This window comes from Thamnophis sirtalis, unplaced genomic scaffold, assembly GCF_051295495.1.
Source record: "Thamnophis sirtalis isolate CommonGarterSnake01/CBP01778 unplaced genomic scaffold, rThaSir2_p1.2 scaffold_4, whole genome shotgun sequence".
Taxonomy (NCBI): domain Eukaryota; kingdom Metazoa; phylum Chordata; class Lepidosauria; order Squamata; family Natricidae; genus Thamnophis; species Thamnophis sirtalis.
The window spans coordinates 3,237,708-3,258,113 of record NW_028261384.1 but is presented as its reverse complement, the minus strand read 5'-3'; the positions used below and the strand labels follow the sequence as shown (position 1 = coordinate 3,258,113).

At 47.6% G+C, this 20,406-nt stretch overlaps 1 protein-coding gene across 2 annotated transcripts in view; it reads left to right on the top strand.

The window, feature by feature from the left end:
• Positions 1 to 20,030, top strand: part of KLHL18 (kelch like family member 18) — a 33,744-nt gene extending 13,714 nt beyond the window's left edge. Inside the window, exons 2-10 of one of the 2 annotated variants that reach the window (XM_087712377.1) lie at positions 2,911 to 3,041; positions 6,993 to 7,133; positions 8,406 to 8,604; positions 11,519 to 11,679; positions 14,838 to 14,974; positions 16,472 to 16,694; positions 17,273 to 17,377; positions 17,462 to 17,573; positions 19,336 to 20,030. In XM_087712377.1, coding sequence (XP_087568503.1) covers positions 2,911 to 3,041; positions 6,993 to 7,133; positions 8,406 to 8,604; positions 11,519 to 11,679; positions 14,838 to 14,974; positions 16,472 to 16,694; positions 17,273 to 17,377; positions 17,462 to 17,573; positions 19,336 to 19,722 — 1,596 coding nt within the window. In that variant the 3' untranslated portion in view covers positions 19,723 to 20,030. The remainder of the gene's footprint in view (positions 1 to 2,910; positions 3,042 to 6,992; positions 7,134 to 8,405; positions 8,605 to 11,518; positions 11,680 to 14,837; positions 14,975 to 16,471; positions 16,695 to 17,272; positions 17,378 to 17,461; positions 17,574 to 19,335) is intronic. The other variant, XM_087712378.1, reaches the window with a different exon arrangement.
• Positions 20,031 to 20,406: the final 376 nt, after the last annotated feature.

Genomic DNA, 20,406 nt, shown 5'->3' with positions numbered 1-20,406 from the left:
AATTTTGCCTCCGTTAATAGAAGGACTCAAAGCTTGAGATGAGCTCTGAAGTGTTCTCCTCCTCCTCCTCGGGGAAAATGATTTTGTGTTGGTACAAAAGTGTTGGCCTTGAGATATAAAAGCTCCGAGGCAAGAGACGTCTGCCAAAAATCCAGAGACACATTTGATAAAGTAATAATTAAAAGCGTACTGGAGGTGACCCACAAGCCAATTCTGGGGCAGGGTAAAACCAAGCATGTCCCTGCAAGGCAAAAACCAGAATTATTGCAGAATAATGATTGTTTCGACAGGCGATCAGACTGAGTGGGGAAAAAGAGGGCAAGTTATCTGTCGTCCCCAAGTTATGACCATAATTGAGCCCCAAGATTTCCATTGTTAAGTGAGACATTTCTTAAGTGAGCTTTCCCCCCATTTTACACCCTTTCTTGCCGGGGGGGGGCGTTTAAGTGAGTCGCTGCCATCGTTAAGTGAGTAAGATGGTCATTAAGTGAGTAAGATGTCATTAAGTGAGTAAGATGGTCATTAAGTGAGTAAGATGGTCGTTAAGTGAGTAAGATGGTCGTTAAGTGAATGTCTTTCCGCGTTGACTTTGCTTCTCAGAAGGTCGTAAAAGGGGATCGGGTGGCCCTGGCACGGTGCGACCGTCATAAATACGAGTCAGTTGCCAAGTGTCCAGGGGATGCTGCAGTGGTCATTAAGTGTGAAAATCCGGTCCCAGGTCCCTTTTTCCAGTGCCGCTGTCACTTTGAACGGTCAGTAAATGAATGGTTTCGATCCGAGGGCTACCTACACACCTCCGTGTCAGGGTATCTGTACCTGTGACTGGGCCAGATTGTTCCCTCGGCTGCAAACCTTTGCATTTTAAACCTTCTGAGTCCTTTTTTTTTTATTAATGCATTTGCCTCTCCTGCAGACTGGAGTTAAAAGAACCAAATTTAACCCAAAGTCAGGCTGGCCTGCTAGAGAGAGAAATTTAACCTGCCTGGCAATCTGTCTCCAGGAGAAAAAACACAAGCCTTTTTTTTTTTCATCCCCCCCAGCGAAGATGTTTGTCAGCCGGAAGCATTTTGTCAAACTTGGATGATCACCCCAAAGCTAAGCTGGGTCAGACGTGGTCGGCAGTTGGATGAGAGCCCGGCCCAAAAACCCAGACAGAAATTCACCCCCCCCAAAAAAGGCACACACAAAAAAGCAAAATTGCTAACCAATCTTTATTGTTTCAGAGAGAGAAAGTGAGTGGGAGACAGAGAGAGAGAGAAACAGAAAGAAGAAAGAAAGGGAAAGAAGGAAACAGAGAGAGAGAGAGAAAGAAAAAAGTGGGAAAAAAGGAAACAGAGAAAGAGAGAAGCAAAGAGAGAAAAACAGAGAGAGAAAGAAGGAAACAGAAAGAAAAAGAGAAACAGAAAGAAAGAGAGAGAAACAGAGAGAAATAAGAGAGAGACAGAATAAAACAGAAAGAGAGAGAGAGAAACAGAGAAATAAGAGAGAGAGAGAAGGAAACAGAAAGAGAGAGAGAGAAACAGAGAAATAAGAGAGAGAAAGAAGGAAACAAAGAGAAACAGAGAGAAACAGAAATAAGAGAGAGAGAAGAAGGAAACAGAAAGAGAAAAAGAGAAACAAAGAGAGAGAGAAACAGAGAAATAAGAGAGAGAGAGAAGGAAACAGAGAAAGAAGAGAGAAAGAAGGAAACAAAGAGAGAAAGAGAAAGAGAGAAACAGAGAAATAAGAGAGAGAGAGAAGGAAACAGAAAGAGAGAAACAGAGAAATAAGAGACAGAAAGAAGGAAACAGAGGAACAGAGAGAGAAAGAAGAAACAGAGAAAGAAGGAAAGAGAAAGAAACAGAGAGAGGAATGGAGAGAGAAAGAAGAAAGAGAGAGAAGGAAACAGAAAGAGGAACAGAGAGAGAAACAGACAGAAAGAAACAGAGAAAGAAGGAAACAAAGAGAGAGCAACAGAGAGAGAGACAAAAAAACAGAAAGAAGAAAGAGAAAGAAGGAAACAGAGAAAGAGAAACAGAGAGAGGAAACAGAAACAGAGAGAAAGAAACAGAAAAAGAAGGAAACAGTGAGAGAAAAAGAAACAGAAAGAAGAAAGAGAAAGAAGGGAACAGAGAGAAACAGAAACAAAGAGAGGAACAGAGAGAGAAAGAAGGAAACAGAGAGAGAAACAGAGATAGAGAGAAACAGAAAGAGAGAAGGAAACAGATAGAGAGAAAGAAACAGAAAGAAGGAAGAGAAAGAAGGAAACAGAGAGAAAAGAGGAGAGAAACAAAGAAAAAGAAACAGAGAGAGAGAAAGAGAGAAACAGAAACAGAAACAGAAATAAACAGAAAGAAGGAAAGAGAGAAAGAAACAAAGGGAGAAACAGAGAAAGAGAGAGAAACAGAGAAAGAGAAACAGAGAAAGAGAGAAACAGAAAAAGAGAAACAGAGAAAGAAGGAAACAGAAACAGAAAGAAGGAAAGAGAGAAAGAAACAAAGGGAGAAACAGAGAAAGAGAGAGAAACAGAAAAAGAGAAACAGAAAGAAGGAAACAGAAACAGAAAGAAGGAAATAGAGAAAGAAGGAAACAGAAAGAGAGGAACAGAGAGAGAGAAACAAGAGAAAGAAGAAATAGAGAAAGAAGGAAACAGAAAGAGAAAGAAAGAAAGAAGGAAAGAGAGAGAAGGAAATAGAGAGAAAGAGAAAGAAGGAAACAGAAAGAAAGAGAGAGAGAAAGACGAAAAAATGACATGGACCTGCCAAGATTTTTCATTCACCATGAATTGATTTGGATTTGAGAATGTCTTTCATTTTTTAATTAAGAAAAAAGAAAAACTGGAATAGCTTGCAGACGAAACAAGACTTTTAGACCCTTCCTAGCTGTGAATTGAAGAACTGATTCCTGTCTTCTGCTTCTGTTCCTGTTCAGGTGGGAGACCACAAATTCAGCGCCCATCGCATCGTCCTGGCGGCCTCCATTCCTTACTTCCACGCCATGTTCACGAACGATATGATGGAATGCAAGCAGGATGAAATCGTCATGCAGGGCATGGATCCGAGGTAAAAACTTGGGGGGGGCTGAGGACCAATGTTCCCTCTAGTTTTCATTGTTGATCAATGTCCAGCCCCATTTAGACGGAACAGATCGTGTGTAATTTTAACAATTGTATTTTTTACTTTTAAATATTTAAATGCTTTTTTATCTGTCTGTAAGCCGCCCAGAGTCCCAAGGGAGTGGGCGGCATAAAATTTTTATTAAATTGAAATTGAAATTTTCAGTGCGAGCGGAAAAGTATAGTGTTTGAGCGGCACATTTTCATGCCTGAGCACCTGAATTTTTTTTCACAGATGTCACCCAAGACAACAAGGAAATCAGTGTTATTTGAAACTCAAATTCTGCCATGTAAATATCCATTAAGTAAAGAAATCTCCCTATACAGACAGTCCTCAATCTACGACCATAATTGAGCCCAAAGTTTCTATCGCTAAGTGAGACATTTGTTAAGTGAGTTTTGCCCCATTTTACAACCTTTCTTGCTACATACAGTTAAGTGAATCAGTAACCTGGTTGTTAAATTCAATCTGACTTTCCTACTGAAAAGCTTTGATTGGCAGAAGGTTGCAAAAGGTGACCCCAGGACACCGCAACCCTCATAAATATGAGACAGTTGCCAAAGATCCAAATTTTGACCATGTGGCCATGGGGATGCTGCAATGATCATGAGTGTGAAGAACAGCCGTAAGTCACTTTTTTCACTGCTGATGTAGCTTCAGTCATTAAGTGAACTGTTGTAAGTTGAGGTCTACTTGTATTCAGGTTCAGTGGATGACTCTCTATGGGAAAAGGATCAAAACTTCCCTCTACCCACATTTTCCATACTATGAATTACTTTATATGCTTTATACTTTCCCCCTTACTATCCAATGGTCTGCAGTGATATTAGGAAGTTATGAATAAATTACCAACTGATGTAGATTTAGCAATTGGGGCACATAAAGAAACAAAGAGGGGAGAGGAGGGAGGGGGAGGGAGGAAGGAAGGGAGAGAGAGACAGAGAGAAAAAAGGAAAGAGGAGAAAGAGAAAAAGAAAGGGGAGAGGAGGGAGGGAGGATAAGAAAAAGGCAGAAAAAAGAAAGAGAAAGAGGAAAGTAAGAAGGAAGGAAGGAAGGAAAGAAAGAAAAAGAAAGAAAGAAAGAAAGAAAAGAGGAAAAAAGAGAAGGAATAGAGACCAAAAAAGCAAATTAAGAAAAGTAGGGAAAAAAACTTTCACTGGAAAACAGTATTTTCCCATCAGTGCAAAACTTTCCTAAACAAGGTTAATTTTCCGGATTTTGACTTTCCGGTCCAGGCGGACCAAGAAGCCTCTATTTTCTTTGAAATGAAATCAAATAAAATCCGCAGAGTACCAGCTCGACTCCCCCTTCCTGCGAAAAAAAACCTCGAGCCCCAATGCTCTGAATGCAGAGGCTGGATTCAGACAACATATGCACACCCGGCGTGGGTTTCCACTTGCTTGCATGGTGAGCGCCTCCCTCACGCCCGCATCTCGGAAGCGGAGCCAACGGCGGGGAGCCCAGCCATGGGGGCTTAGCTGACAAACCGCGACGGAAGCATGCTCTGCACGTCCCGCGGAGAGTTGGCTGCTGCTGCCACTACCCCCCTCAGTAACTTTGATCCAGGAGGGAACGGCCTCCCTGTCAATTAGCCACACGCCGGCGGAGGGAGCCCAATCATAACCCTAGGAGGCCACTTTTCTGTTGGCCAAAGGCCCTCCCTCCTCTGGGTGTGTCCAGGCGCTATAATATCCCAGCCCAGCTGACAGAAGCCTCCTAGCCGCCTGCAGACTGAAGTCCATCATGCTGAAAATCACTGCGCGACAGTTGGAATCTGCTGCGCTGTGTTTTGTTGCCACCTGCGTGGTCGCGCAGCCACACGGCCGCGCAGCTTAGAGGGAACATTGCTGAGGACATTTCCCCCATCCCATCACCCCCTCGGGATGGGCCAAATCTATTTCATGGTGGGGTCCTTGGTGCTCTCTGAGCTGGGCAGTTTTCTTGCAGACTTTTCATCACCCGACTAGGTGGTGTCATCAGTGCTAGAAGAGAAAGGAGTTGTGAAGAGGAGAAAGAAGACTGTGAGTTCTTTGGTTTCTCTCTTACAGACGTTTCATGACCCACCTAGCGAACATCATCAGTGCTGGAAAGGAGCATGGTTTGCTTCTAGCACTGATGATGTTACCTAATTCAGTCATGAAACGTCTTTGTCCTCCACGCCATCCGTCTGGTAAGCTCACAAGATTCGTTTTTCTCGCCACGGACACATCCGAACTAGACTGTGTGGTTTCTCTGTGTCATATAATATCAGTGGGTGTGTACATAATTTTGGATTTATTTGCTTATTTATTTTGTCCTGTTTATGTAGAGAATATTGGAGGTGGTGACCCTTTGAGAGCTGTATGCAACGAAATTCCATTTTTATGCATGCCAATTAGTCTACATTTGAAGTGACAGTGAAGTTATTGTTCTGTTCTATTCTACATTCCAATTTCTATTCTATTCCATTCTATTTTTTTCTATCCTATCCTGTTCTCTATTCCAATATCTATTCTTTTCTATTCTATTCTATTCTATTCTACATTCCAATTTTTATTCCATTCTATTTTTTTCTATCCTATCCTCTACTCTATTCCAATATCTATTCTTTTCTTTTCTATTCTACATTCCAATTTATATCCTATCCTGTTCTCTATTCCAATATCTATTCTATTCTATTCTATTCTATTCTACATTCCAATTTCTATCCTATTCTCTATTCCATCCAATCCTATTCCTATTCTATCCTCAGGGCTGCCTTAACATTATTATGGGCCCTGGGCAAGGCAAGCGTACTGGGTCCTCTGCGACAACTACTCACAGGAATAAAAATGGAAATGGTTGATAAAATTAAACATATATATTTATTTTATTGGCACTTCCAACCAAATCGGTGTTGAAACATTAAAAACATGCTGTGCAGCGACAGTAATTAATCAACGTGATAAACATTGGAATAATACACGAGGCTTGAAAAGCGCAATAATACTCAGTAAGCCACGCAGTTGCTGTATTTATACGATACAAGGTGCATTTAAGGGTTAATTGATACAGATTAATACGGGGCCCCTATGCTCGAGGGGCTCGTGGGCGAGTGCCTATCAGGCCCATGTGTAAAAGGGAACTGACAATTGGAAAATTGACTGCCACCTTTCTGGGGTATCCGTTTCATAGGAGAAGTGGTGGTTTTCTGATTGGATTGGATTGGATTTATTACATTTATATGCCTCCCTTTTCCCCGAAGGGGACTCAGGGTGGCTCACAATTCAATCAGGGAAGGAGGTACAGACAGGGGGATAAAAAAGATGAGACATAACAATACAAAATTTAAAAACACACAACAACCATACCATTCGGGGGGGGGGGCAAAAGCTCTTTAGCCCCAGGCCTGTCGGAACAGCCAGGTTTTAAGGGCTTTGCGGAAGGCCTGGAGGGTGGTGAGGTTCGAATCCCAACGGGGAGTTCGTTCCAGAGGGTCGGAGCAGCCACAGAGAAGGCCCTCCTCCGGGTAGTCGCCAGTCGGCACTGGCCGGCGGATGGAATTCAGAGGAGGCCTAATCTGTGGGATCTAATGGGTCTGTTGGAGGTAATTGGCAGCAGGCGGTCTCTCAAGTACCCAGGTCCAATACCATGAAGGGCTTTAATTTATATCTACTTTAATATTTATATTTATATCTACTTTAATTTACATCTACTTTCTTGAGCATCAGAAGCATGGTGGGACGAAGACTTAGAATCCGCAAGGGCCTCTCCTTTGACCAAAAATTCTGAATTATGTAGCCATGCGCGTATTGTAGTTGGCATGGGTGACTAAGACTGGGTATTTGTGCGCTGCTCCGAGTCACTTTTACTGAAGCATTTAAACGAATCTGATTAATCAATAGACATAACTATCGGCTCTTCTTTTCCCAATTTCAGCGCACTGGAAGCTCTGATCAATTTCGCCTACAATGGGCACTTAGCCATTGACCAGCAAAATGTCCAGTCTCTCTTGATGGGCGCCAGTTTCCTGCAGCTGCAGAACATCAAGGATGCCTGTTGCTCCTTCCTCAAAGAGAGGTGAGCCGCGGATGCAGAAGATGTGGACATAGAATACTAGGGGGGGCCTCCTTGGAGGTCTTCTAGTCCAACCCCCCCTCCCCCCCGCCCCTCAAGGTAGAAGACCGTACATATTCCACCATGGTCCAGTCTTATTTTTGAGTTTCCAGTCTCCTGGGACCAGAAATAACAAGGAAATTCACATTGCGGGTAGCCCTCGAGTTATGACCCTCATAGAGTCTACGGTCGTAAAGCAGGCCCTGTTAAGATTTTTTTCGACCGTTCCATGGTGGTTATTAAACAGGCCATTGGTTTGCCGAAAACTGGGCGGAAATGATGGTTTTTGGCGAAACGGTATTGCCACGACTGTGTTCCCCAACTAAGGGATTCATGCCAGTTCTGCGCAGGAAGAGATCAAAGGAGGAATTTGAGATTCACAGGATTTGGGGGGGACTGTGGCCCCCATTATCCGATTGACCCGTTTGGGTCGGTCCTTCTTTAGCTGCTTCTCCTTCTGACTGTTAAGCGACTGGGGGGAGGGTGGGCTCCTGCCTCCCTTATCTAATTGTTTCCTCCCCTCTGGCCCCCAAGGCCATTCGCACGTCACACTGCATTGTGCCAGCAGGTGGCGGCCTTTGTTCCTCTGGCTTGGGAAAGGACAGCGGATCAAACCCCCCCCCCCAGGTTAGCCTTTGGAAAGAAGGCCAAGAGGAAATCTCACCCGACCAAAAGGATACTTTTGCTGCCGTGACACTTACACCCGGGACACCAATAACGTCGTTGCCCCTTTAGGAATAAACTATAGCCATCCCGTGAGGAATGCGCGGCCTTGCTGGCTTCTCTTCCATGTTCCTATGCACATACCAAGATCCGGAAGAGCATTGTTCTGGCACGCATGTGCGCACCCAGCACCCAAACGTCCGAGGTTTCCATCGTGCACATGCCCGACAGTCCGCGCCAGAAACTGGAAATTTGGGTGCCAATGCCTGCACGTGGGATGGGATGCTGCTCTTCCGGGTTTCGGTGCTCCCTCGCACAAGAAGGCCAGGGAAGGTTGTGTGTTCCTCGCAGGATGGTTTTGTGTGCCATTTCCGGCACGCAAGGTCGGCACATGGGTACAAAAAAGGTTTTCCATCATTGCCATAGGCCAATCACCAGATAGGGCTTGGAGGAGAATCCGCCTGCCGATACCCACCCAATTTGGCGGGGACACGGACATGGACAGGCTTGTGCCAGATGTTTCCCGCTCTCTCTCCATCTCTCTCTCTCTCTCTCTCTCTGTGCTGTCCGAAGGCTTCACCCCAAAAACTGCCTGGGCGTGCGCCAGTTTGCGGAGACCATGATGTGCGCCGTCCTGTACGACGCAGCCAACAGCTTCGTCCATCAGCACTTTGTGGAGGTCTCCATGTCCGAGGAGTTCTTGGCTCTGCCTTACGAAGATGTCCTGGAGCTGACCTCCAGGGATGAACTCCACGTGAAGTTGGAGGAGCAGGTGAGTGGGGGGCCCCCCTGAAATACACTCCGGGTTTTCGTTTCTCCCCCCCCCCAAAAAACCCCTCTTCCTTTTTTTTTTTTTTAAAAAAAACCAGCTGCACCACTACCCCGTTTCCCCGAAAATAAGACCTCCCTGGATTATAAACCCAATCGAGCTTTTGAGCTCATGCACTAAAATAAGCCCTCTCTCCGAAAATATTGCGACACAGCAGCAGCCACGAGGTGACCACGCTCGCCGCCTCCTGATAATAAGACCTCCCCGAAAATAAGGCCAAGCGCTTATTTCGGGGGCCAAAAGAAAATAAGACCCTGCCTTATTTTGGGGGAAAGACGGTAACTATACAGGCAGATCTTGACTTACAACCATTCGTTCAGCGACTGTTTGAAGTTGCAACGGTACTGGGAAAAGGGACTTGGGACCAGTTTTTTTCACACTTATGACCGATGTGGCGTCCCCCACGGTCACATGATCAAAATTCAGACGCTTGGCAACTGATGCATATTTATGACGGGTCGCAGTGCCCCAGTCAAAATCAGCGAGGAAGCTGGATTCACTCAACAGCTTTAACAAATGCACTGATTCACTTAACAACCGTGACGAGAAAGGTGGTCAGATAAGGCAACGTTCACTTGACGACTGTCTCTCTTTGCAACGGAAGCGTTGGGCTCAATTGTGGTCGTTAAGTCGAGGACTTTAACTGTCAGTTAAAGAAGCCTCAGAAGCTAATAGCCAACGGGCAGGAGCACAGCTCGCATCTCAACTTGGGAATCAACAAGATCACAGAGATCTAGATGAGGGTTTGTCAGCCGTGTTCCCTTTAAGAAGTCAGGACTTCAACTCCCAGAATCCCCCATTCAGTAGAAAGCATGCCGGCTGTGGGATCCTGGGAGTTGAAGTCCTTAAAGGGACCACAGTTGACAAACTCTGATCTGGAGGATCTGTTGAAGCCCATTTTCAGGAAAAGTCAGGATTCCTACGGATATCAGAATGCCCCTGGCACAAGATTTGTCATTTAGTCCTCAACTTACAACCATTCATTTAGTGACCGGTTACAACAGCAGGACTGAAAAATGTAACTTGGGAACCGTTGTTTTCACACTTACGACCGTTGTAGCTTCCCCGTGATTACGTGCTCAAAAATTCAGGCTCTTGGAACTGACTCGCATTTATGACGGTCGCAGTGTCCCGGGGGTGTCCCCTTTTTTGCGACCTCTTGGCAAGCAGGAAGTCAAGGAGAAACTGGTTTCTAATTGATCTTATAAACCTTGGATTAAGTCCAGAGGATGGGAAAACAGAGAAGGAAGAATTCAAAAAATATGGACAAGGAAAGGTAAGATAAAAACTCGACAGCTGAAAGCCTTTAAAACAAGGAAGAAAACCCAGGTAGTCCTCGAACGCACGCCCCAAATTCCTGTTGCTAAGCAAGACGGCTGTAAAGTGAACTGCGCCCCATTTAGTGACGAGCTTTCCCTGATTTTAATGAGCTTTTTTTTGCCTCATTTGTTAAGCAAATCACTGCTTTGTGAGCTGCCCTGTTCGGTCATTAAGCGAAACTGGCTCCCCGCATTGTTTGTCGGGAGCCAGCTGGGAAGGTTGCAAAACACTTGATATCCCATGCAACAGTCACAGGTTCATGCCAGTTTCCAAGCATCTGGATTTCGATCACATGGCCATGGGTATGCTGCAAAGGTCATAAATGCGAGAAACAGTCATGTCCCTTTTGTCAGTGCCGTCGTAACTTCAAACACTCACTAAGCGATTGGTCATAAGTCAAGGACTGCTTGCACAAACTCTTTAGATACAAAAGGGTAAATTCCCTGCAAGTTTAGTTGTTCACATCCTGTTATTCTCTAAAGGAAGTTCTCCACTTAGCACCAATTTGTTTAACAAATTCAAAATTCAAAGTTATGACGTCCAAAATGGTGACTTACGACCAGCCCTCATGTATGGTTTTCCCCAACCTTCCAGCATAATTGAGCCCCAAATTTCTGCCGAACTTTGCCCCATTTTGCGACCTTTCTCGCCACAGTTGTTAAGTGAACCACTTCAGTTGTTAAGTAACATGGTTGTTAAGTGAATCAGGCTTCCCCATTGACTTCACCTGTCAGAAAGTTGCAAAAGGGGATCACGTGACACACACACACCCCAGGACGCTGCAACCGTCGTAAATGCGAATCAATTGCCAAACTGACAATTTTGAATGTTACTTAACGTTGATCCCGTGGCCACAGGGATCATGCAACGGTCGTAAGTATGAAACGCACGACCGTTGTAGCTTTTTTCAGTGCCATTGTTAACTTTGAATGGTCACTAAATGAACTGTTGTAAGTCGAGGACTACCTGTGTTTTACGACGGGGCCATGGAGTTGCCAAGTCAGGCATAAGTACCCCTATAGGTAGTCCTCAACTTAACAACCGTTCATTCAGTGACCATTCAAAGTTAACGATGGCACTGAAAAAAGTTACGACCATTTCTCACACTTATGACCCTGTGGTTCCATGATTTACATTCGGATGTTCATCAGCTGACTCATATTTGTGACGATTTCAGTGTCCCAAAGTCACAAGAAGATTGTTTTGCAATCAAGCAAAGGCAAGGGGGGAAGACAGATTCACTTAATGCCTGTGATTCACTTAACAACCGCAGTGACTCGCTTAACAACTTTGGCAAGAAAGTTGGCAGAACGAGGGAAAAAAACTCGCTTAACGAAGGTTTCCCAAAGCAACATAAACTTTGAGCTGAATTGTGGTTGTAAGTCGAGGACTATGCATGCTGAGATTAAGCCGTGGGGGGGGTCCTGCGCAGGGCGTTACCTGTAGGGGAAGCTGCTCACCTGTATGCTGAGCTCCGCCCCCCACACTTTTCTCTCTCTCTCTCTCTCTCTCTCTCTCTCTCTCTCTCTCCCGCCAGGTCTACGAAGCCGCCCTGTCCTGGGTCCGGTACGACCTGGAGCAGCGGGAAGCCTGCTTGCCGGACCTCCTGTCCAGAATCCGTCTGCCCCTCTGCCGGCCGCAGTTCCTGACCGACCGCGTGCAGCAGGATGACCTCATCCGCAGCTGCCACAAGTGCAGGTGGACCAGGAGGGGGGAGGAGAAGGGGATGCCCCATAGACCCGATTGGAGGGCCTCAGACCACACACACACACACACAAACACACAGACACACAGAGAGAGCGCTATAAGATCTCTGCCTTGACCAAGGGGTTGGACTAGAAGACCTCCAAGGTCCCTTCCATCCTACAGTTTTATATTCTTCTCCCCTCCCTCCTTCCCTTTTTTCTTTTCTCTTTCTTCCTATCTTCTTTTCACTTTCTCCCTCCCTCCTTCTCTCTCTCCATATGTACATACAAAGATATTTTTCTATCTCTTTCTCTCTCATCTCTTTCATCTCTCTATCCTTTCTCTTATCTCTCTCTCATGTCTCTCTCTCTCTTTCTCCCCCAGCCTCCCTCTGTGTGTGTGTGTATCTCATCTCTCTCTTTCTCCCCCAGCTTCCTTGTGTGTGTGTGTGTGTGTGTGTCTGTCTGTCTGTCTGTCTGTCTGTCTCATCTCTCTCTCCCTGCCTCCAGAGAAAACAGGAGTTTGCCTCAAGTTTTGGTCACAATCCAGTTATATGGAGGGAGGAAAGAGAGAGGAAGGAAGGAAGAGAGGGTGGGAAGGAAGTGAATAAGGGAGAAAAAAGAGGGAGGGAGGGAGAGGAGAAGGAGAAAGAGAGGGGAAAGGGGAAGGAGGAAGAAAAGAGGAAGGAAGGGAGGGAGGGAAGGAAGTGAACAAGGGAGAAAAAGAAGAGGGAGGGAGAGGAGAAGGAGAAAGAGAGGGAAAAGGGGCGGGAGGGAGGGAAGGATCTTATGGTTATGCTACTCTTCTGCCAACTGCAGCATACAAGCAGTCCTTGACTTGTGACCACACATTTCCATCACTAAGGGAGAAAGTTGCTGTTTGAGTTTTGCCTTGTTTTATGACCTTTCTGGCCATAGTTGTTAGGTGAATCCCTGCAGTTGTTAAGTTAGTTGCATGGTTGTTGAGTGAATCCGGGGTCCCCATTGACTTTGCTCATCAAAAGGTCGCAAGACAGAGTCACATGACTCCGCTACGCTGCAACCGTCATAAGTACAAGTCAGTTGCCAAGCGTCTTGAGTTTTGATCAGGTGACCACGTGGGAATGCTGTGATGGTCGTAAATCTGAAAAAAACATTCAGAAGCCACATCTTTTTCAGGGCCGGTCGAACGGTTGCCGTATCCCGGCAGAGGGGGCGTGTGTCACGAGATCCCCTTTTGCGACCTCCTGGCGAGCAAAATCAAGGGGGAAAGCCAGATTCGCTTAGCAACCATGTCACTAGCTGAACGGTCGTTGTGATTCGCTTAACAACGGGGGCAAGAAAGGTCGTGAATTGGGGGCAAAACTCGCTTCACAGCTGTCCGGTTTAGCAGTGGAAATTTTGGACTCCCATTTTCGTGGTCGTAAGTCCAGGACTCACCTGTATTTTTACAACAACAAAAAACTCCAGGTTTGCATCTGTTAGTATTAGGCCTTTTGCAACTGGGTGCAATTCTGAAACGAAACCGATGGGAAGGCGAACACAAATTTATTTCCATTATTGCTGGCCTTTTGTTTCCTTTGAGGGTTCTGTAGTTTATCCAGAAGGAATCGGGTGCCTCGGTTTCCCTTTCGGTCTCTCAGTGAAGATCCCCCTGCTGGAAATCTCGCCCTTATTTTACAGGGGATAAATAATTCAGTGGCTTTGATTTAAAAGCTAATGTATTCGGCATTCGGGGGTTATTTGGTCCTGCTGGGCTTCTCATGGCGATCTGTTATTATTATTCACCACCGCGCTTCCTTCCGAGGGACAAAACAAATAAAACTCATAAATAAGTGAAATCCGCCCCCTTAATGAAGCCAACAATCTTTTAAAAATGCAACGCTGGGAACCGTCTGGATGCTTTAAGAAATTATCTCAAGGCAAATTGCCTGAAGGCAGAAATATTTTGTGTATGTTATATATACTTTAGTACAGTGTTTCTCAACCTTGGCCACTTGAAGATGTCTGGACTTCAACTCCCAGAATTCCCCAGCCAGCGAATGCTGGCTGGGGAATTCTGGAAGTTGAAGTCCAGACATCTTCAAGTGGCCAAGGTTGAGAAACACTGGTTTAGAGAGTTGTGGCTGGCCACCCCCAAAGGGGATCAGTTTAGCCGATTGCTTGTTAAAATGCCAGCAGCAAATTTCTACGCAGGCGACTCACTGAACGTGGTGGAATTCTGGGAGTTGAAATCCAGACATCTTCAAGTAGCCAAGGTTGAGAAACACTGCTTTAGTATATCTACTACCAGTTGTGTTTACCACATTAGTAGATGGTGTATCCGTAGACAGAAAATGCAAATATAGAAAGACGATCATTTCGTATAGAATGAAATGATGTTTTTTCCCCCCCCACTAAATTGGTGTCTCTTTATTTTAAATCGGAAGGCGCCCGTTTTTTTGTCCTTTGCCCATGATCCATGGGTGTTTTAATCCTATTTCTGCACGGAATGGAGGCAGGCCTTGATGATCTCAAGGGCTCCTTCCGAGCATCAGGTTTTATGAAAGGCAGCAACAAGAATTGTAGTCCATCGGTTTGGCTCGGCAATTTCCCTGGCTCTTGTCACCGAAGGTTGTCCGGGGGAAAAAAAAAAAATTGGACAGCCAGTCGTCTGAAATGGGATAGGGTCTCCTGCTCGAGCAGGGGGTTGGACTAGATGACCTCTGGGGGGTCCCTTCCAACTCTATAATTCTGTAAGGACAGCCTCCTTGAGCAAGGGGTTGGACTAGATGACCTCTGGGGGTCCCTTCCAACTCTGTCATTCCATGATTCTGTCAGATTCTCCTGTTTTGAGTAGGGGGCTGGACTAGATGATCTCCTAGGTCCCTTCCAACTCTGTCATTCTGTAAGGGCCTCCTTGAGCAAGGGGGTGGACTAGATGACCTCTGGGGTCCCTTCCAACTCTGTTATTCCATGATTCTGTCAGGTTCTCCTGTTTGAGTAGGGGGCTGGACTAGATGACCTCCGAGGTCCCTTCCAACTCTGTCATTCTATAAGGGCCTCCTCCTCGAGCAAGGGGTTGGACTAGATGACCTCTGGGGTCCCTTCCAACTCTATCATTCCATGACTCTGTCAGGTCCTCCTGTTTGAGTAGGGGGCTGGACTAGATGACCTCCGAGGTCCCTTCCAACTCTGTCAACTCTGCTTTAGGGACCTCGTGGATGAAGCCAAAGACTACCATCTCATGCCAGAGCGCCGGCGGCCTCTCCTCGCTTTCAAGACGCGTCCCCGTTGCTGTACGTCCATCGCCGGCTTGATCTACGCCGTGGGAGGACTCAACTCAGCAGGTAAATTTCAACTCTTGTCACCTGTCAATGCTCCAAGCAGGTAATCCTCGATTTACGGCCATTGACAAAGCCTGCCGGTTATGGTCTTCAGTCATGACATTCCTAAAGCAAGCTCCTCCCTGGATCGATCCGAGTTTATGACCTTTTTTTTTTAATGCAGCGGTCGCTAAGTGACTCAATAGCAATAGCAGTTAGACTTATATACCGCTTCATAGGGCTTTCAGCCCTCTCTAAGCGGTTTACAGAGTCAGCATATTGCCCCCACAGTCTGGGTCCTCATTTCACCCACCTCGGAAGGATGGAAGGCTGAGTCAACCCTGAGCCGGTGAGATTTGAACAGCCGAACTGCAGAACTGCAGTCAGCTGAAGTGGCCTGCAGTGCTGCATTTAACCACTGCGCCACCTCAGCTCAGCATGATTGTTGAGTGAATCTGCTGTCATTAAGTGAATCCTGCAGTAACCGAGGGAACTTTAATGGAGCGTTTTTGTGTTTTTGCCGAAATCTGGAAGTAAATGTTGGCTTTTGGGCAAAAACCAGGACTAGAACTCCCCGTCTCCTGGTGATCGGCCCAAAGTCCCCCAGTTGGCTTTCATGCCTAAGGTGGGATTAGAACTCCCCGCCTCCTGGTGATTAGCCCAGACTCACCCAGCTGACATTGAAGCCTAAGATAGGACTAGAACTCCCTGTCTCCTGGTGATTGGCCGAAAGTAACCCAGCTGCCCTTTATGCCTAAGGTGGGACTAGAACTCCCTGACTCCTGGTGATTGGCCCAAGGTCCCCCAGTTGGCTTTCATGCCTAAGGTGGGACTATAACTCCCTGTCTCCTGGTGATTGGCCCAAGTTGGCTTTCATGCCTAAAGTGGGACTATAACTCCCCGTCTCCTGGTGATTGGCCCCAAGTAACCCAGCTGCCTTTTATGCCTAAAGTGGGACTAGAACTCCCGGTCTCCTGGTGATCGGCTCAAAGCTTGCATGCCTGTACTAAATTAACAACTGCAGCGATTCGCTTAACAGCTACGGCAAGGAAGGTCATAAACAAGAGACAACTCACAGCTCTCTTCCTTAAGAGTGATAACATTTGGATTCAGTTATGGTCATAACTAAGGCATTCTTAGTTTAGAGCAGTGGTTCCCATTGCCCCCCCCCCCCCCCCGGGACTCACAGGGGGGCAATTTGATTTTTAATGGCGGGTGGGGGGCAATTTGAACCTTGTTTAAACCAAGTTAACCTAACCCTGAAGGCAGAAATATTTTGTATATGTTACATACTTTAGTACAGTGTTTCTCAACCTTGGCCACTTGAAGATGACTGGACTTCAACTCCCAGAATTCCCCAGCCAGCGAATGCTGGCTGGGGAATTCTGGGAGTTGAAGTCCAGACATCTTCAAGTGGCCAAGGTTGAGAAACACTGGTTTAGAGAGTTGTGGCTGGCCACCCCCAAGGGGGTCAGTTTAGCCGATCGCTTGTTAAAATGCCAGCAGCAAATTTCTACGCAGGCGACTCACTGAACGTGGTGGAAGTCTTCGACCCCGTAGCCAACCACTGGGAGAAGTGCCAGCCAATGACCACGGCCCGCAGCCGGGTGGGCGTGGCCGTGCTGAACGGACTCTTGTACGCCATCGGGGGATACGACGGGCAGTGGCGACTGAGCACCGTGGAAGTCTACAACCCCGAGACGGATTCGTGGTCCAGAGTGGGCAGTATGAACAGCAAGAGGAGGTGCGTATGGGGGGGGGGGGCCTTCCCACCGGTCAGGGGGGGGGGAAGAATGGGGGATTATGGGAGTTGGAGTCCTCCCCTCTTAAAGCATAGTTGGATGGGGTATTATGGGAGTGGGAGTCCTCCCCTCTTAAAGCATAGCTGGATGGGGGATTATGGGAGTTGGAGTCCTCCCCGCTTAAAGCATAGCTGGATGGGGGATTATGGGAGTTGGAGTCCTCCCCTCTTAAAGCATAGTTGGATGGGGGATTATGGGAGTGGAAGTCCTCCCCTCTTAAAGCATAATTGGATGGGGGATTATGGGAGTGGAAGTCCTCCCCGCTTAAAGCATAGCTGGATGGGGGATTATGGGAGTGGGAGTCCTCCCCTCAAAGCATAGTTGGATGGGGGATTATGGGAGTGGGAGCCCTCTAAAAGCATAGTTAGATGGGTGATTATGGGAGTGGGAGTCCTTCCCTCTTAAAGCATAGTTGGATGGGGGATTATGGGAGTGGGAGTCCTTCCCTCTTAAAGTCACAATGGTTGAGCCGCAGTTCCTCGGTCGTTCTGAAATCTCTTTATTTCCTGCCCCGTTTCAGTGCGATGGGAACTGTAGTCCTAGACGGACAGATCTATGTTTGTGGGGGCTACGACGGCACCTCCTCCCTGAACTCGGTGGAGGCCTATTCGCCCGAGACAGACAAGTGAGTATCCCTGAATGCCGTTTGTGAGGTGTGTTTGCCACTGCCGCAACTTCCCCCCCACTCTCCTTTGCTGACCTTGTGAAGGTGGACGGTGGTGACACCTATGAGCTCCAACCGCAGCGCGGCCGGCGTCACCGTCTTCGAAGGCCGCATCTTCGTCTCCGGCGGACACGACGGCTTGCAAATCTTCAATAGCGTAAGTCTGTTTTTTGGATCGTAGTTTATTTCTGGCCTGCCCCACCCCACCCCTCCTAATCCATGTCGGCAGAAGTTCTTGCTTATTCCCAACATTAAGAAGAGATTAAGAACCCCCCCCCTCTCTTTGTCTGGCATGGGATGGGGGTCTCGACCCTTAACGGGTTTGGACTAGATGACCTCCAAGGTCACTTTCCCATTCTGCTGTTTCATTAAAGACCACAATTTCTCCAGAGGAAGAATCTGAAGCTGCTAACCGTATTTATTTTTATTTTTTTCAAGCAGTGTAACTTCTTATTTTGTTATTTACTGTCTATTTAGGGGTTAGTTATAAACGGGGAGTTCTAGTCTCACCTTAGGCATGAAGGCCGCTGAGTGACTTTGGGCCAATCAGCAGGAGACGGTGAGTTCTAGTCCTGTTTTAGGCATGAAAGCCGGCTGGGTGACTTTGGGCCAGTCACCAGGAAGAAAGTGAGTTCTAGTCCCACTTTAGGCATAAAAGGCAGCTGGGTGACTTTGGGCCAATCACCAGGAGATGGGAGTTCTAGTCCTTCCTTAGGCTTCAATGCCAGCTGGGTGAGTTTGGGCCAATCACCAGGAGACAGGGAGTTCTAGTCCTTCCTTACGCTTCAATGTCATCTGGGTGAGTTTGGGCCAATCACCAGGAGACAGGGAGTTCTAGTCCTTCCTTAGGCTTCAATGTCATCTGGGTGAGTTTGGGCCAATCACCAGGAGACAGGGAGTTCTAGTCCTTCCTTAGGCTTCAATGTCATCTGGGTGAGTTTGGGCCAATCACCAGGAGACAGGGAGTTCTAGTCCTTCCTTAGGCTTCAATGTCAGCTGGGTGAGTTTGGGCTAATCACCAGGAGACAGGGAGTTCTAGTCCTTCCTTAGGCTTCAATGTCAGCTGGGTGAGTTTGGCCCAATGACCAGGAGACAGGGAGTTCTAGTCCTTCCTTAGGCTTCAATGTCAGCTGGGTGAGTTTGGCCCAATGACCAGGAGACAGGGAGTTCTAGTCCTTCCTTAGGCTTCAATGTCAGCTGGGTGAGTTTGGCCCAATGACCAGGAGACAGGGAGTTCTAGTCCTTCCTTAGGCTTCAATGTCAGCTGGGTGAGTTTGGCCCAATGACCAGGAGACAGGGAGTTCTAGTCCTTCCTTAGGCTTCAATGTCAGCTGGGTGAGTTTGGCCCAATGACCAGGAGACAGGGAGTTCTAGTCCTTCCTTAGGCTTCAATGTCAGCTGGGTGAGTTTGGGCCAATCACCGGGAGACAGGGAGTTCTAGTCCCACATTAGCCAGGAAATCCATTTGGGCGACTTTGGGCCAATCAGTTCTAATCCTGCCTTAGACATGAAAGCTAGCTGGGTTGGGCTGAGAGAGCCAGTCAACTCACAGGGTTGTTTCCGTTGTGGGGAAAACAGGAGAGAAAAGGCCTATTATAAGATGTTCGCCACACTGAATTATTTATTAATAACAAAGTCAGGGTATAAATGCCTAAAGAATTCGATCTCCCTCCATATCTCTCTTTCTCTTTCCCTCCCTCTCTTTCTCCCTCCCCTCTCTCTCTTTCTCTCCCTCCCTCCCTCCCTCCCTCTCTCTCTCTTTCCCTCCCTTCCTCCCTCTTTCTCTTTCAAATCTGCCTCGGAGGCCTTGCTGCCCCTCCAAATAGCCGCCGTGTCCTTTCGGGAAGCCGATCCCCCTCCCTGCCCTCCGTCCCATCCGTCCGACCTCTGCTGACCCCTGGTTTTCTCCCTCCCTCCAGGTGGAATACTACAATCCCCACACCGCCTCGTGGCACAGCGTGGCCAGCATGGCGAACAAGCGTTGCCGGCACGGGGCGGCCTCCCTGGGCAGCAAGCTCTTCACCTGCGGCGGCTACGACGGCTCGGCCTTCCTCAGTGTGGCCGAGGTCTACAACTCGGCCTCCGACCAGTGGTACCTCCTGGTGCCCATGATCACCAGGCGCAGCCGCGTCTCCCTGGTGGCCACCTGCGGCCGCCTGTACGCCGTGGGCGGCTACGACGGACAGTCCAACCTCAGCTCGGTAGAAGTGTACAACCCGGAAAGCAACCGCTGGACGTTCGTGGCGCCCATGGTGTGCCACGAGGGAGGGGTGGGGGTGGGCTGCGTCCCACTGATGGCCATTTGAAGGGACCGCCCGGGGCCCCATGTGCATTGCATGCAAGCCGTAGGAGGGCGGGACGAGCTGAGGGACCACACTGGCCCGGCCGACGGGGTGCATCATTTCAAGGTGTGCTTGAGGTGTGGCCCCCTTCTCACCCCCCCACTCCTCGGCTGTCAACTGGGGGGGGGGATTCTTGTGGTCAATCCAAAGAGTTGTTGGGTGGGGGGTGATAAAGGAAAGCTGCTGGCCCTTCTCTCGGCCAAATGTTGTGTTTGTTTCCTCCGGCTTTGCGGTGATGTGGGAGGGAGGAGTGGTGGGTGAGGAAAGATGGGGAGGAGGAGAAGAAAGGACATAAGTATTACTGTTAATGCTGATCAATTCAATCTTTTCTCCTCCTTTTCCCTCCACCTTCTTCTTCTCCCTCCTCCTTCCCTTTCTCTTTCTTCTTCTTTTCCTTCTCTTCCTCCCTCCTCTTCTTTGTCTTCATCTCCTCTTCCTCCCTCCCTCCTTCTCTCTTCCTCCTCCTCCTTTGTCTCTTTCTTCTCTTTTCCTCTTTCCCCCCTTCCTCCTCCTCTCCTTCTTTGTCTCCTTATCTTTCTGTCCTTCCTTCTTCTCTGTTCCTCCTCTCCTCCCGAGGAAGAAGGCCGAGAAGGATCTTCTTCTTCCCCTCTGAATGTGAAAAAAAACCACTACAATGACAAGCAAAAT